General features: G+C 55.2%; 1 protein-coding gene across 4 annotated transcripts in view; it reads right to left on the bottom strand.

Annotated features, from left to right (window-relative positions):
* Nucleotides 1-10163, bottom strand: part of PRIMA1 (proline rich membrane anchor 1) — a 60582-nt gene extending 50419 nt beyond the window's left edge. For 3 of the 4 annotated variants that reach the window (XM_086708917.1, XM_086708916.1, XM_086708914.1), the window contains exons 1-3: nt 9604-9730; nt 8802-8927; nt 1578-1713 (exon numbers count right to left, since the gene is read on the bottom strand). In XM_086708917.1, coding sequence (XP_086565043.1) covers nt 1578-1713; nt 8802-8894 — 229 coding nt within the window. In that variant the 5' untranslated portion in view covers nt 8895-8927; nt 9604-9730. Of the gene's footprint in view, nt 1-1577; nt 1714-8801; nt 8928-9603; nt 9731-9757 lie in introns of those variants that run through there. The other variant, XM_086708915.1, reaches the window with a different exon arrangement.
* Nucleotides 10164-14145: the final 3982 nt, after the last annotated feature.

Raw genomic sequence — 14145 nt, 5'->3', positions numbered from 1 at the left:
CACGCTGTTCCTTCTGTCTGATGTCCTTTCCCCACACCTTCCTTATCAACTTAGAACAACCCTATCCATGTTAAGACTCAGGTCAATGTTACTGTCTACTGTGGCCCAACTACTCAAAGATTTGAAGGCTACCTGTGCTCTCTCAGGCCACTTTTTGAGCCTCTTCTTTGAGGCTGAGAGACCCCCGAAGACCAGAATGGTCTTTCACCTCTGTGTCTGGCACAGAGGCTCAGTTAGAGCAGGGCGGATGGAAGGGACCCCCGCTGGGGGACGTGGACCAATCAGATGCAAGCATAGGCTTGCACAGGAGATGGCATAGGCTCGTTGCCCAAAAAGTGGAAAGAGGAGGGCTTCCAAAGGAAGGAAAGGGGGAAGGGAGTGATCTGCAGAGGCAGGTGCCTGAGGCTGCCCACCCCCCCCCCCCCGGTACAGCCCAGGGGTTCCCTCAGGAGAGAGAGGGAGGTGAACATGCTGGGCTACAGGGTCCTTCGGAGGCCTGGAGCAGAGAGCCCGGTAGGCCAAGGTTCTCAACCTTAACTTATATTTGGATCATCTCTGAACTTGTTATAATGCCAATTCCTAAGCCGCACCCAAAGACTGACTGGGTGGGTTAGAAGTGGGTCCTGAGCTACACTTTAAAAGGAATGCTCCAGGTGACGTTGAGGGCCACACTCAGAGAAGCACCGGGCTACAGGTGTCACGGAAGAATGGGAACAGGTAAGGGCCTAGCAGACCAAACTCAGAAATGCATCTGAACTGCAAAGATCCTCTAGAACATTGCATCACTGTCTGGACACTGAGAGCCTGAAGACACCATCTACCGGAGAATAAGCGTCGTCAAGGTTATTTAACATATGCCCCGAATAACTCAACGGAGATGTGTTCAGCGAGAGACAGCCACACACGATCACAGGTGGTCTAGAGGCCGTACCATCCAAGATGCAGAATCTCTGTTTAGTGACCTTCTCAACCAGCAATTGTAAGCAGGAGGCTTAACCCCTGAGAATCAGGATGAGGCCATTTCCGGCTAAAGAAAAACCCTCCTTTGTTTGAATGACCAGGCAATCAACCTGTTTGTAGATGAAATCAAGGCAAACAAGTGAAAGGGAGGTTTCTAGCTGAAAGGGAGGTTTCTAGCAGAACTCGCTGCAAATGGCTGTCAGGCATCTGTGTAAGTTCGCTCCCAGAGCCTCCGCTTGGGCTCCGAACCAATCACCTCCTCAAGCGCGAATTAAAATACAGACATGAAAGCATGCGCATGGGGAGGGTATTTAAGACTGGCCCGATGGCTGCACCCCTCTCAAGCTCTGGCCTTCAGAACAATCCAGGCCGAGTTACTCATCAAATGGAGATTGACTTTTATCTGATTAACCGATGGAGACATCCTCCTCCATCCCGCAGGAACGTTCCGTGGGAAAGGCGTTCTGCAGACTGCAGGGAAAAGTTGGGCCTTGGCTTCCCTCCTGCTCGGCCAGTGGAAAATTACAAAGGAAGCAAGGCTGCCCTCTGCTCTGCTCCCGGGGCCTTTCTGGGCCCGGAAAACACAGAGAGAACCCCAGAAACAAACCTTTACTTACCTGGGGCGGAGAGGAGTCTGGGAGGCGGTGGGGGCGGGGGCGGTGGGGGCAGCAAGGGAGGGGGCCGGCACTGGCAGATGTGTTGACAGCTATCGGTCACCTTGGAGCAGGACTTCTGGGGCTCACCGTGCGTCACCTGCAGAAACGGGCACACGCGCCCGAGAGAAGACAATGAGGCCACCAGGAGGGAAACGGACCCACGCCACCCGATCCCAGCCAGGGTGGAACCCGGGATCCTTCCCGAAGACCGAAGACCGCCGCGGGGAAGAATGAAGGCGTGGGCTTGGCTCAAAGGGAACGATGTTGTGGGAGGCTGGCCGGGCAGGTTTAGAGACCAAGGTGTTATTCCCAGCTCTGCCAGGGACCCGCTGAGGCCGTGACAAGTAACTTGGATATTAATGAGAGGTCGACAAGAATTTGATGGTTAACTCTCAGAATTTCCCTCCTGTACAAATGAGGAAACTGAGACCCAGGCAGGAGAAGTGGCTGCCCAAGGTTCCCACACCATGTGGTGACAGGATACTGATTTTACCTCCTCAGTAACCCCAGCCAACCGTTCTTCCAGTCTCCAGAAGCCCTCGCCTTCTCTCTGTCCACAGCTCCTGACAGCCTTCCTCCGTCAACTCAGGCCAAGGTGCCCCCATCTTGAGGAAGGAAGCCTACCTTCCCAGGCCATGTGAGCAAGAGAGCCGGAGGGGTCTTGTGGGAAACACAGGACCAAACCATCCACATCCTCCCAGCAATCCCCGAGTGCTTGCCCACAGCTCAGGAGATCATGTGGCCACAGGGCCGTGCTCAGGAGGCCCCTGACAACGTTTCCCCACCGCACCCCATGCTCTCAGCTTCCGCTCTGCCTTCAATGCCCTTCTTCTACTCCCTGGACCCTGGCCATGCATCGCCCCTCCCCCTCCACTTTGCATATGCTGCTCCAGTGTCCCGGAATGTTCTCCAACACCTTTCTCTCGCTTTGTCCATTACTCAGAGTGGCTATCACCTCCTCAGGAAAGCATGTCTGACCAGGTCAGTTCTCCTTTTATAGGCTCTCCTGGTACCAGGTTCCACTCTGTGGGGCAAAAATCTACATTTGGGGGATTGCCTGGTTCCCACCTGTTTTCACCACTGGACTATAAGCTCTATGGGGGTGGCGGCTGGGCCTTGGATTTTCTGCCACTGAGGGAATGCCTGGCATTCAGTAAATACTTGGTGAATGGATGGATGGACAGATGGATGGATGAATGGATGAGTATTAAAAACCGGACCAGAATCCATAGCTCTTGACTCCTGGTCTGTACTCTTTCCGCACCAGCCTTCATTACGTCACTTGTAAACAAGGACGGGGGCTGTGCTTGACCAGTAGTTCCAAACCCTGATGGCACATTAGAACCTCCCGGGCAGCTTAAAAAAAAAAAAAAAAAAAAAAAAACCAAACTCGTGCCGGAGCCTTTCCCAAGACCAGTTAAATCAAAATTTTTGCAGGTGGAGCTGGGCATGACTATTTTGTTTAATGTCCCCAGGCTAGACTTCTACTGTTTAGCCCGCGTGAGAACCGCTGGCTTAGACACACCGTCAGCGTCCCTCCCTGCAGCAGAGGGCCCTAACCCATAAGCCTCCGGCTCTGTGCCCGTCCCAGGAAACAAGCGGCTTCAACGGCCTGGACGGAAGAGTTGGCGGTCACCCTCACCTCAACGAAGCCCACCGTAACTTCTCTGGCTGTCGTCTCAGGGGAGTAGAAAACCCAAAACCCCAGGTTCTCTGCAACCAGCCACCTGCAATGCAGCCTGCCATCGGGAAAGGCATTTTGCAGACGGCCTTTGGAGGCCCAAGGCAGCCTCCTCCTCTGTGTGTGTCCCCGGCCCGGCAGAGAGACCCCACGGGGCTCCGACGCTCCCTTCCCACTCGGAGGCCTTGAACAGGCTGGGTAATGACCACTGGGGGATGGCAGCAGGAGGTGGACTGATTTACAGCCCTAACTTAATATCTACCGGGCCAAGAAGCTGCTGCTTGCGACCGTTTAGAGGGTGCATGCTTTCAGAGGGCCATGGAGTGAGTTTCAAACTCCAAAGGCAATCTCATCACCCGCTGGGAAGGGCAGATCCTCAGATGGTGGGCCTCTCCTAGTCAGTCCATGGAGATGCCTAACTCGTAGCATAGCAGCTTCACCAGTGCACCTGTCAGCTCTCCCGTGGCCATTGAGCTGCCCTCCTCTTGGTTCCGACCTTCTAAGACCTTCTAAGACCACGGGGGTTGCTCGAAGGCTCCATTCTGCCAATGCTGGCCTCTGAGGGCGTTCCTCTGCTGGATTCCACCAGTGTGCAAACGTCAAGCAATGCCACTGCTAAAGCAATTACTCTCCCTCTCTCTGAGGGGCAATTTATGCAAGAGTTCAAGAGGAGCACGTCTGCTTAACCCAGCCCAACACGATGACCCATTTTTCTGTGAGAGGATATAAGGGTACGGATGTATAAGAGAGTTTAATGCGATGAAATTATCAGTGGGGGAGCCGGGGCCAAGTTTCAAGGCTGAAGGGGGAGGGAACAAAGGAACGCATGGCACTTAAAAAAAATCCATGGTTCCTTGGTGTCTGGCTGTCTGTCCTTCTCCCTGGGGGGTGGACCCCACTTGGGGCCCCTCACTGGGGTGTGGTCCAGTGCAAGCCTGTGGCTACCGAGCCTCTCTTGACTGGTTACTTGCCAACTTCCTGAGCCCCACGTCCCCCACCCCCACCCCAGAAAATAGATCCATCTGCCCAGGGTAGCTTCTTCACCTCGTAAACCCTTCTCTCTGGGCACTTTCCCCACTGTTTGGTAACGTCTGCTGCCCACACTGAGCCTTGAGCGTTTGGGGCAGGCAGGTGGTGGGTGGGTCTGTGCTTTATTAGTCCTGACCAAGTGAGACTTCCTGAGCCCTACTGTGTGTCAGCCATGGGAAACAGGCTCTCGTTTCACTCTCATGAAGATCACGGAGAGAGGCAAGTATTGTCATCCGTGCTTATGGTGGGGCGGGGGCTCGGATAGGGACGACAGACCCAGAAAGGCTAAGTAACGCACTAAGATTTCACAGGGCCCTGCATTCAGTTGGTGCACAATGAAAAGATGTGTTGGGGGATGGTCTGCCCACCAGTGGAGAAACACAAGATCTCTTCTGTTCCCCAACTCTGGGTCCCCTCGGGGGTTCTGCAGATTGGCGGTTGTTGTGTTTAGACCAGTAGAGAAGACAAATCTCAGCACTGGGAACTTGTCTCAACACCTGGCTTGCTTGCTTTGAATCGTGGGGAGTCCCACAAGGAGAAGAAACTTACCCCTGAGGTCACCTGCTCTTGGCTGGACTTGACTAAAAATGGGCAGAGGCCCAGGGAGGTCAACGACCTGCCTAAAGCCCGCCGAACAAAAGCTGACACCATTACTTCCTGTGACCACTTCTGGTCCCGTTTTGCTGTCCCCTGCCTTCCTGCCCCTGCTCTGCAGCATTCCCCTGGGGCCAGAATCTTGTCAATGCTGCTGTCATGGACAGTGGGCTGAGGGACAGGTAAGTCCCACAGTCACCTGGATTTGGTACCTGCCACTGTGGTTTGGGGGCCACGGTGCTCCCTGGTTGCTGGCTCCCGCTCACTCCCGGCCAATCAGCGCAGCTTTTCGGGTCGGTGGATGTTACCTCCTGAATAGCCCTGAACTCCATCAATGTCTCCCCACTGCCACTACTGCTGCCCTAAACCAGGACACCATTGTATCTTCCCAGGGCAGCACCTGCCTCTGACTTAGGATTGTGAGATGAAATATAGGACACCTTGTGAAATTTTCGACGAACGGCAATTTTTAGTAGAAGTATGTCCCAAATATCGTATGGGATATACTCACACTAAAAGCATGAGCCACTGTTGATTTGAAATTCAAGTTTAACTGGATGTCCTGCAATTTTACCTGCTAAATCTGGCAACTGCTCCCCTCCGCGGCCTCCTTGCCTCTTGCCTCACCCCCACCTCTCCAAATCTATCTTGTCAGTGGGGCTGGACCAAGATTTCTAAAATGCCAGGCTGAGATTATGTCATTTCTTGCTGAAAACCTTCGACAGCTCCCATGGCCCTCAGGATCAAGTCCAAGCTGTAAGACACTATGCTAGTGGCTTATAATAGTAGCCTTACCTGGGACTTCCCTCCCCTCCCCAAGGTTCTTCCAGTGCCCCATTCTCTCCTCTGGGCTCAGGGTTATTCCCTCTGCCTGGAGGCTTCCTTCACACGGCATCCTGCTCCTATCTTGTCCTTGTTCATGCCTCAGCTGAAGCCCTCCACCTGCCAGGCTTCTCTGACCCCTCCATCGGGTCTCATCTCCAAGCTGTCTGCTCCTGCTGAGTTCTCTTACCTATCATTACTTAATTATCTCTCCAGTGCCAGACTGTCAGTGCCATGAGGGCAGGGACTGCCCCCCGCACTTCACAAAGGGCCTGGCAAACAGTAGGTGCCCAATAAATGCTACTGATGAAATGAGCTCAGCCTTGCTGGTGGCTTCTCTTTAGCGCACAGAGACCCACTGGCCCGGATCAGAGCCTGTCTCCCTGGAAGACGCCCACAAAGATGATGGCTTCTGGCATCTTTTATGGAGACAGGCCAGCACCACAGTAACTTGATGAGACACACTCCTGTCACACCTAATAAATTTGCCAGCCTGTCATCCTCTTTGCTTGCAAAAAAAAAGGAATCATCGGGAAGTGAACTTAGAAGAACCCTAAATCACAAAAGCTCAGAATCGCTATTCCAGACACATTAAAGAAGAAAGGGGAAAGGCTAGGGAATGCCCCCACCAACCTTGTGGCAATTTAAATGTCATCTGACTTTAATGATTAAGTTCCTTATCATCTGGGCGGCAGCCAGAGGCGTCAGGCGGATTGCAAGGTGGGAACCTGGTGCTTTGGGGGGACCACAGGTCTCTTGCTTCACCAATTACCCTATTAATTACAGCACTTTGATATGTCGGTCTCCGTCTCACAAATGCTTACAACTTTGGGGGATTCTTCTGGCAAAATGCTTATGAAAACACAGATAGCTCTGAGTTCTTTCTCTATATTCAAGGAACTCCTATGATGTGACAGATTTTAACCTCTCCACTTAAAGGAAAATACATGGCTTTGCGCACTTGTATTTTTCTCTTCTCCCCTCCGTTCCCGTGGATTCAGCTCTTCCGCTTGACAACCAGATCCATCCATTCTAAAGCCCCTCTTCCCCTGGCTTCTCGGTCCTTATCATTTGTAGATTAATTTTCCAGAGCCTCCTGCCAAGATTTTACCCATTTTACTTGTCTGGAGGACTCCTTTTCTAATTGATTTTTACAAAAATTGATTTGTATTGAGTAACAGCATCTGAAGCGCATGCACACACACACACACACACACACACACACACACACACACACGCACACACGCCTGGGTAAGTACGGCCTGGCTGAAAGAGGTGGTTAAAAAAACTGAGCTGCTGTCACAAAATTATTTCTTTTGGTGGTCATGGTGGGGAGACAGGGGGTCTGCTGCCTCAGTCTTGCTAGTCGACACCACAGAATTCCAGTCTTGGAGACTGACAACATCATCATGCGGCTGTCTATACATATCAGCTGAAAAAAGTGTTAGGGAAAACGGTAAACAAACGAATATAAAAACACAGTGAACTTAACATCTGAGGTTCCACTAAAAGTTGAACAAGGGAAGCTGGTCCCAAACCGCCCGAGTGTTTACAAGTGACAAAACCCTGAATCCCGAGGCGGCACAGCTGAGTTTAATAACTGCTGTTTCACACATTAAACAAAGCTGTCAATTCCAAAAGGAAAACAATGGTGAGGGAGACAGAGGCAAGCCAGACAAGAGAGCGGAGAAGATGAGCCTGGTGCTGAGGGTGGGGGGCAGACTCTGGTTGACCCACCCGCTCAACCAGCACGCTCCTTCCAGCATGAGAACCCCTGGTGCTCCCCAATAATCACCCAGGCCACCATCTGAGCGGGACAGACGACAGCTGGTTCCCAGGGGGGCCCCATCACTCGGGACAGCTCACGGACCGCGGCAGACTGGCAAGGGGTCTCCCCCTATCCTCTTTTCTTTGATTTCTCCCTCCCTGTTCAGGGCAACCATCCGAACGATCCCCGACCCCCAAAATGCCACCAGAAGAACATGACGACGCAAAGACCCCAGGGTTGGGCGGTTCAATGCTCAAAACAATAAAAATGCCCTCCAGCGCCTGCTGAGCCACTGAGAATTCAAAAATCTCCAACAGACTCTGTCATGATCAACAGAGTGCCCGGCCACGAAGACAGAAGAGCAGCATTACCATTACTAGTATCAATTACTCGCAGCAGCTACCGTTTAGTGTTGATTATGGTCCAGGCACGGCTTTAAGCAATCTTTACTCGCTTGATCTCATCCCAGTCTTGTAACAGCACAGAGAGGCACAAGAAACCGAGGCCCCAAGAGGCATTGCCTGAGGTCCTGAGCCGGCGAGGGCCAGAGCTGGGGCTCCAAATTCAGCGCTGACACCAAAGTCCACTTCACCACTCCACCGTACCACTGACCGTGGGCATCCTGGGAGGTACTAGGGGCCATGCCATCTAACCCTCTCCCTGACCCCAACTGACAGAACTCCAGCTGCTGGCCTCCTGGCCTCTGCCCTGGGGGTCTAGGGGGCCCAGGGTGAGGACTCCAGCCCCAGGCAGTCCTTACAGACAGCTCCTTCCTCCATCCCCACCAGTGGCCACCGGGCACCATCCCTGCACTTCTCCAACTCCGCCGCCTACAAGTAGCACAGCCTCTGCTGTGTCAATTCCAGTGTAAGAAGCCCGAGTGGAAGTTTACTAGTGATTCTGGTGGGAAATAAAGAATGTATATTGTTGGGACCATTTTCTTTGTAAGTGTGCTAGCTCTCTACGGTTTCTTTTCCCGCATTTCTGCAACAGAATGTTGTCATCAAGAAGGCACTCCCAAGCCCTTTCTGTTCCCAGGCCCTGTCCTGCAGGCCTTAGCGCGCCAGGACTGAGGCCTCCCCCTGGAGTTTTGCCCCATCTTTTCACGGCAGGAGTATGGAGGGGTGGGGAGAGCGGGAGGGCTTGCACCTCTTCTTTTCCTAAACTCTCCCCAGGGGCAACCAGAGGGCGCCTGCAGGAAGCAGGGCCACCCCCTACCCCCACCCCCGGTCCAGCCCGCGGAGCCCGCACCTCCCTGCCTAGTAGCCCACAACCCCCTGCCGCCGCTCACCTGCACGAAGCCCCAGAGCGGGTGGAGCGCGCAGTGCAGCAGCAAAGAAGGCCAGCAGCAGCCACGGCGCAGCACCAAGTCCCGGAGGAGCATCTCGGCCCGCGGCACCCGCGCACTCGGGGCGAACTGTCAGGGGAGCAAAGCCCTGGTCAGGCGGAGGCCGCGCGGGCACCGTCTCCCGCGCGCACCCGCACACGTAGCAGTCCCGGTTGGGCGGGCACCCTGGGGCACCCTCATAAACCAAGCCTGCCCCTTCACTCCAGCTTGCACATTCGCTGACCCTTCGTGCACACTCACAGAAGCCGGCATCCCAGAACACTCTGTCCTGGCGCACACCCCCAGAACCCTCTGTGTATACCTTGGCCCCGTGCACACCCCCAGAATCCTGCGTGCACACTTTAGCTTCATGCACACCTCCAGAAACAGCCAAGCACACTTAACCTAGCCCAGTGCATCTCCCCAGAAACCTCCCCAGCCATGCACAACTCACTCCCACTGTGAGCACACTTCAAACCCGGCGGGCACCGCTCACCCTGCCTGCACACCCACAGATACGGCTGTGCACACCCACCGACTCATGCCCGCACACTCGCTGACCCTGCATGCACAACACCGGGAAATCACACGCTGCGTGCACCCTCCCTGCCCCGCCGGCCCCCACTGCGCACACTGCAACATAGGCACCTCCGTGCGCACCCCGTTCGCCCTCGCGCGCTCTCCCCAGCCCGGGCCTCCCGCTTCAGGGCGTGAGCCTCCCTCCGGCCTCCCTCTCCGCCCGCACCCCTCCAGTGCCTCACGCCACCTTGCCTGGCGGCGGCCCCAGCAGATCCTCGGCGCGGGGAAGGGAGGTCCGCGTTCCCCCCGCGGCAGACTGTCGCCGAGCCGCCGGACGGCCCCCATTTAAAGCCAGCCGCCTCCCCGGTCCCCCGCCCTCTAGGCGGGGCCTCGGTCCTCACCCTGGCGACTGCGCGGGCGCCTGGGGGCTTCACGTGCCGGGGAGGAGCGCCGGGCACTGGAGCAAAAGTTTGCGCGCGGCTGGGGCCTCGCGGGCTGCCGAGCGGGGGCCGGGCGCGGCGCGCTCGCACGGGGCGCAGGGCGCGGCGGCTCCGGGCTGCTCCCGGCCGCGCGCGGGTCGGGAGGGGCGGCACCCCGCGCCCGGGGCCGGGGCGGGCTGCCGAGGCGGAGGGGAGGGCGGGGAAAGTCTCCTCCGAGCCGCCGGGAGCGGGCGGCGCGAGCCTCCCCGGATCCCCGCCCTTCCCGGTGGCGCCGCGCGGCTGCCCGGGGCGCGGGGGTGCCGGAGCCGTCCTCGTCCGTCACGCCGGCCCGCGGGAGGCGCTGCCCGGGTGCGCCCGCTCGGGCAGCAGGGCCGCGGGCGGAGGCGAAATAAATAATGCACGAAAAAGGAAAACAGACGTGAGCCTCGCCAGAGCCTCGCCCGCCTCCCGCCCGGAGCTGCGCTCCCGCCCGCGCTCCCCGCCGTCGCCGCCAGCGCCGCTGCAGTGATCCTCGTCTCCATCTAGCGAGGCTATTGTGTATTGGGAGCTTAATAATTTATTTATTCACCCGCGAGGAAGAGGACTCCCGGCCCCAGGGGGTCTGGCTCCACGCCCGCCCTTCCCCCGAGTTTCTCCGGGGCGGCGGGAAGGGGGCAAGGACTGACTCGCGGAGACCCCTTCCTGCGCTCCGTCCTTGCGGACTGTCTCCCCTCCCCCGCCCCATTCGGACGGCGGTGTCCCCTGGGTGTCGTGGCTGGAAGGGGCAAGCCGGCCCACCCGGGGCCAAGGGCCCTGTTGTCCCTTCTGTAGTCTCAGTGCAGGGACCTCTCCAACCACACGCTGCATCTTGGAGGGAGTTGCCTGCGGCCCTGGGGAGGACCTCTCCACCACTGCTTTTCCTCAACCGTCTCCAACTCCTCTGTTGGAGGCAAGATTATCAACAAGTCGGTCACGAAGTAGCCTGCCACGTTTCGTTCAAACCCGCTGCCCCCGGCCTCCCAGACCGCACCGCAGGTACGCGCAGCCGCTCTGTTTATCCCGTGTAAGCGCTTGGGAAGCGCTTTGATGGATGGCCTTCCAGAAGGTCCCCCAAAGCGTGGACAATCCTATTCTTAGGTGGGGGGAAGGAGGGAACCAAGGACTAAGAGTGGAGAGTCAGACACTGTAGTTGACTCACTGAAGAAACATTCACTCAGTTCCTTCTCACAGTCTCTGTGGGCACCCTGCATCACCCCATATAGACACCCACTCCGAGTATAAACTGCCCTGCAGACCAGTTTTCCGACCAGTTTTTTAGGGACCTCTTGCATGCAGAGTGCTCACCCAAGACTATTCTCCGGGTAAACTCTTTAGAGCCACATCTGAACCAAGGAGACATGGGGGGAGAAACGTGAATGGGACTCTGTGCCTTCCCCCCCCCCCCCCCCCGCGAGCCTGGGGTGCAGTCAAGGAGACAGATCATGAAATCGGCCATTCTGCCCTCCAGCTGTGGTGCAAGAGGGGGTCTGCTGTAAGCAGGGGTAGAGGAATGTGGATAAGGCAGAAGGCAGTCGAGGCTTCCAGAGGAAAATGGCCTCTGGGAATGGGAGAGTATTTCAAGTGTTGGGAATCCCTTGGGCAAAGCGGTGGAGATACTTGTGCATTCACTCATTCATTCATGCACTCACTCATTCATCCATTCCATACACAGTGTCTTTGAGTGCCTACTAAGGTCAGACGGAGCATTTGAGGAGGGGTATACACCAGGGCACAAGCGAGATATTGGTGCTGTCCTGTGCGACAACCATGAAGGGAGGAGGGATGGTAAGAAAATATTGAAAGCGGGGGCTTCCCAGGTGACTTTCTGTCACTAATAGTTTGAAGCAGAAGGATGAGTCACAAAATTGAGCCACTATTCATCAGCTGAGGTCAAAACAACATTGATTATGCTAATGCCTTTCTACTTAAGCCAGTCAGGGTATTTTGTGCAGTTGGTGATTCCAGTCTTTAGATGTGACAGCAACCTGTCATGTTTGTACACGGAGCTCTTTACCACTTAAAAAACGTTCTTCGTATCACATTTAATGCCATTCTCACAACTCTTCGAGGTGAAGGTAATTGCTCCATTCGACAGGTTCAGAGACGTGAGGAACTTGTCCGGGCTCACACAGCCGCTCACCTGGGATTGAGAAGGACTGAGCCCCAGGCAGTCGTCCCGTTCTTTGGAAGGACCTGGGCAGGTTTTATATGTTGGAAGGCCTGCATTATACATTCTGGTCTTCAGGACTCCTGTGCTCGGCCCTCTCTGTGTACCTCTGGGCCCGTAACCTCCTGGCCTTCCTAACACTGTGGAGCATCACAGCCTTATGGCAAAGAACAGCCTCTGGCATGGGCCCCCTCCCCCCATAGCAGGGCTGAGGCGGGGCTCGGGTTCCTCTCACCCTTTCTGGACTCAAATGGCAACCGCACACCACAGTCCCTGGGATCTGCCTACAGGGGACTGGGCAACTGCTCAGAACTGCAGGGCAAATTTTGACCAGTGAAAGGAGGAAAGATCCGGTGCTTGGATCGTAGTGGTCTCACTGGGCCTGTCAGGAGATTCGAGTAGGCACGACTGGGCAACCAACAGTGTGTTCTTCTGAAGAGATGGCCAGCTCAGTAGCACACAGCCTTGTGTTCCCTTGCTTGTTCCACTCCCCTTGCCCGCTCACGTCTGTTGCCCGAGGGTCGTATCCCTCAATAAAGGATTAGCAAGCAAGCATTGCTTCATGCTCTGTCTCCCCAGGAACTACAGACAATTGGTACCACAAGTGACCCTAGAAAGCCGATCTTCAGGATAGAATGTTGGAGCCGGACTGCGATCTGTCTGGAAGCAATACGAGCCCCATTACTGATGGTAAGCAGGGTCGTATATGCCATAGAGCGACCCTACAATTTCTGAAGCTCCGCCCGTGGCTACTTGGAATGAGATGGAGGTAGAAAGCCAGGCTTTGGAAGGTCACGTGGCTGCCGTGCGTGATCGACGTGGGGGAAATGATAATCATAAGGACTGTGGAGTCAGATGGCTTCTGACAGCACTGGAAAGCCAATGATAGGCTCAGGGAAGCCATTTGCCAACTGACATCCACAAGACAGACTGTGTGAAGGTCAGGCTCCAGAACTGGTATGTGGGGTGGCAGAACTGACAAGGAGTCTTGGCGTGCAACCACGCACGTGTCCCGTGTCCAAGTCAGGGCTCTGATGGGGAGAGAGTTGGACCTTGTGATCTGGAATAGAGACATTTGGGTGACAAGCCCTGAAAAATCTTAGACCCCCCCCCCCCCCGCCCCAGATCTCCCTAAGTCTGCTGGCTGGTAGAAGCATCTCTCTCTCCCTTTGTCAGAAAACAAACAAACAAAAAAAACAAAAAACAAAAAAACAGCTCCTCTTGGCCTGGAGACCAAGCAATGACCTAATGGCAGCAGGTGCCTTGCACCATGGTGCTGGTTCTCATGACAATAGCCTGTAGGAAATAAGGTGAGATGCCAGAACTTGTTTGGCACAATGTTGAAAAAAACAACAGAGGGCCCAGAGAGCTGCAAATATTAGAATCCCAAGACCTGAGAATCTACCCTGTGGCTAAGTTTCCTGGGGTGGCCCTGAGGGCGTTCTCTTCACTGAGCTGGAGAGAAAAGCCCAGTGCGAGGTGGGAGTCAGGGAAGCAGCAGCATCTTTGAGAAGTTCAGTGGTGTCGATCCTCCGAAGGAAGGAAGGCCGGGTTCAATGACCGGAAGTGGTGGTGAAGTTGACTCCCTGGCATCCAAGGCCAGCTGGCCTTCTAGGTCATGAGAGGCAAAGGGGATGTGATGACCACATGGAAAACAAAGCCGGAGTGGCAGTTAGGGTGCCTTGAGCGGTAGGTGTCTACGTCCATGGCTCGAAGATCACGGTGTCACTAGGGAGGAGATCGATGGAGAGTTAACAAGGTTATTGCTCAATTTGTATGAATTTTCTTTAAAATAATCAAGAACGTTAGAGCAAAAAGATGACATCAGCTACTGCAGTGGAAAATTTTCTGAGTTTTTTCACGGCGCAAAGCCCATGGCTTGAAGGGGAGGCTGGGTTCCTTTGAAGGACACGCAATGCCACTGAGTCCTGAGATCAGTCACGACCAGCAGCCACCTGACATGCGATGGACGTGGTCCACTCAGGACCAGGCTCTAACAGGTCCAGAAGGAACAGTTACATTACCCAGACAGATGGCCCCGATTCTTCTCTCACCCAACTCTGCTGAGATTCTTCCTTAACTCGTACCTGGAGTCTCAAAGAGGAGTTTTGTACAATAGTCTGTTGGAGCAAGAAGGCACCGGGCCTCATTGACACACAGATCA

The sequence above is a fragment of the Puma concolor genome, chromosome B3 (assembly GCF_028749965.1).
Source record: "Puma concolor isolate L17-30 chromosome B3, mPumCon1.1.hap2, whole genome shotgun sequence".
NCBI classification, from domain to species: Eukaryota; Metazoa; Chordata; class Mammalia; order Carnivora; family Felidae; genus Puma; species Puma concolor.
This window is presented reverse-complemented; position numbering and strand designations above follow the sequence as displayed.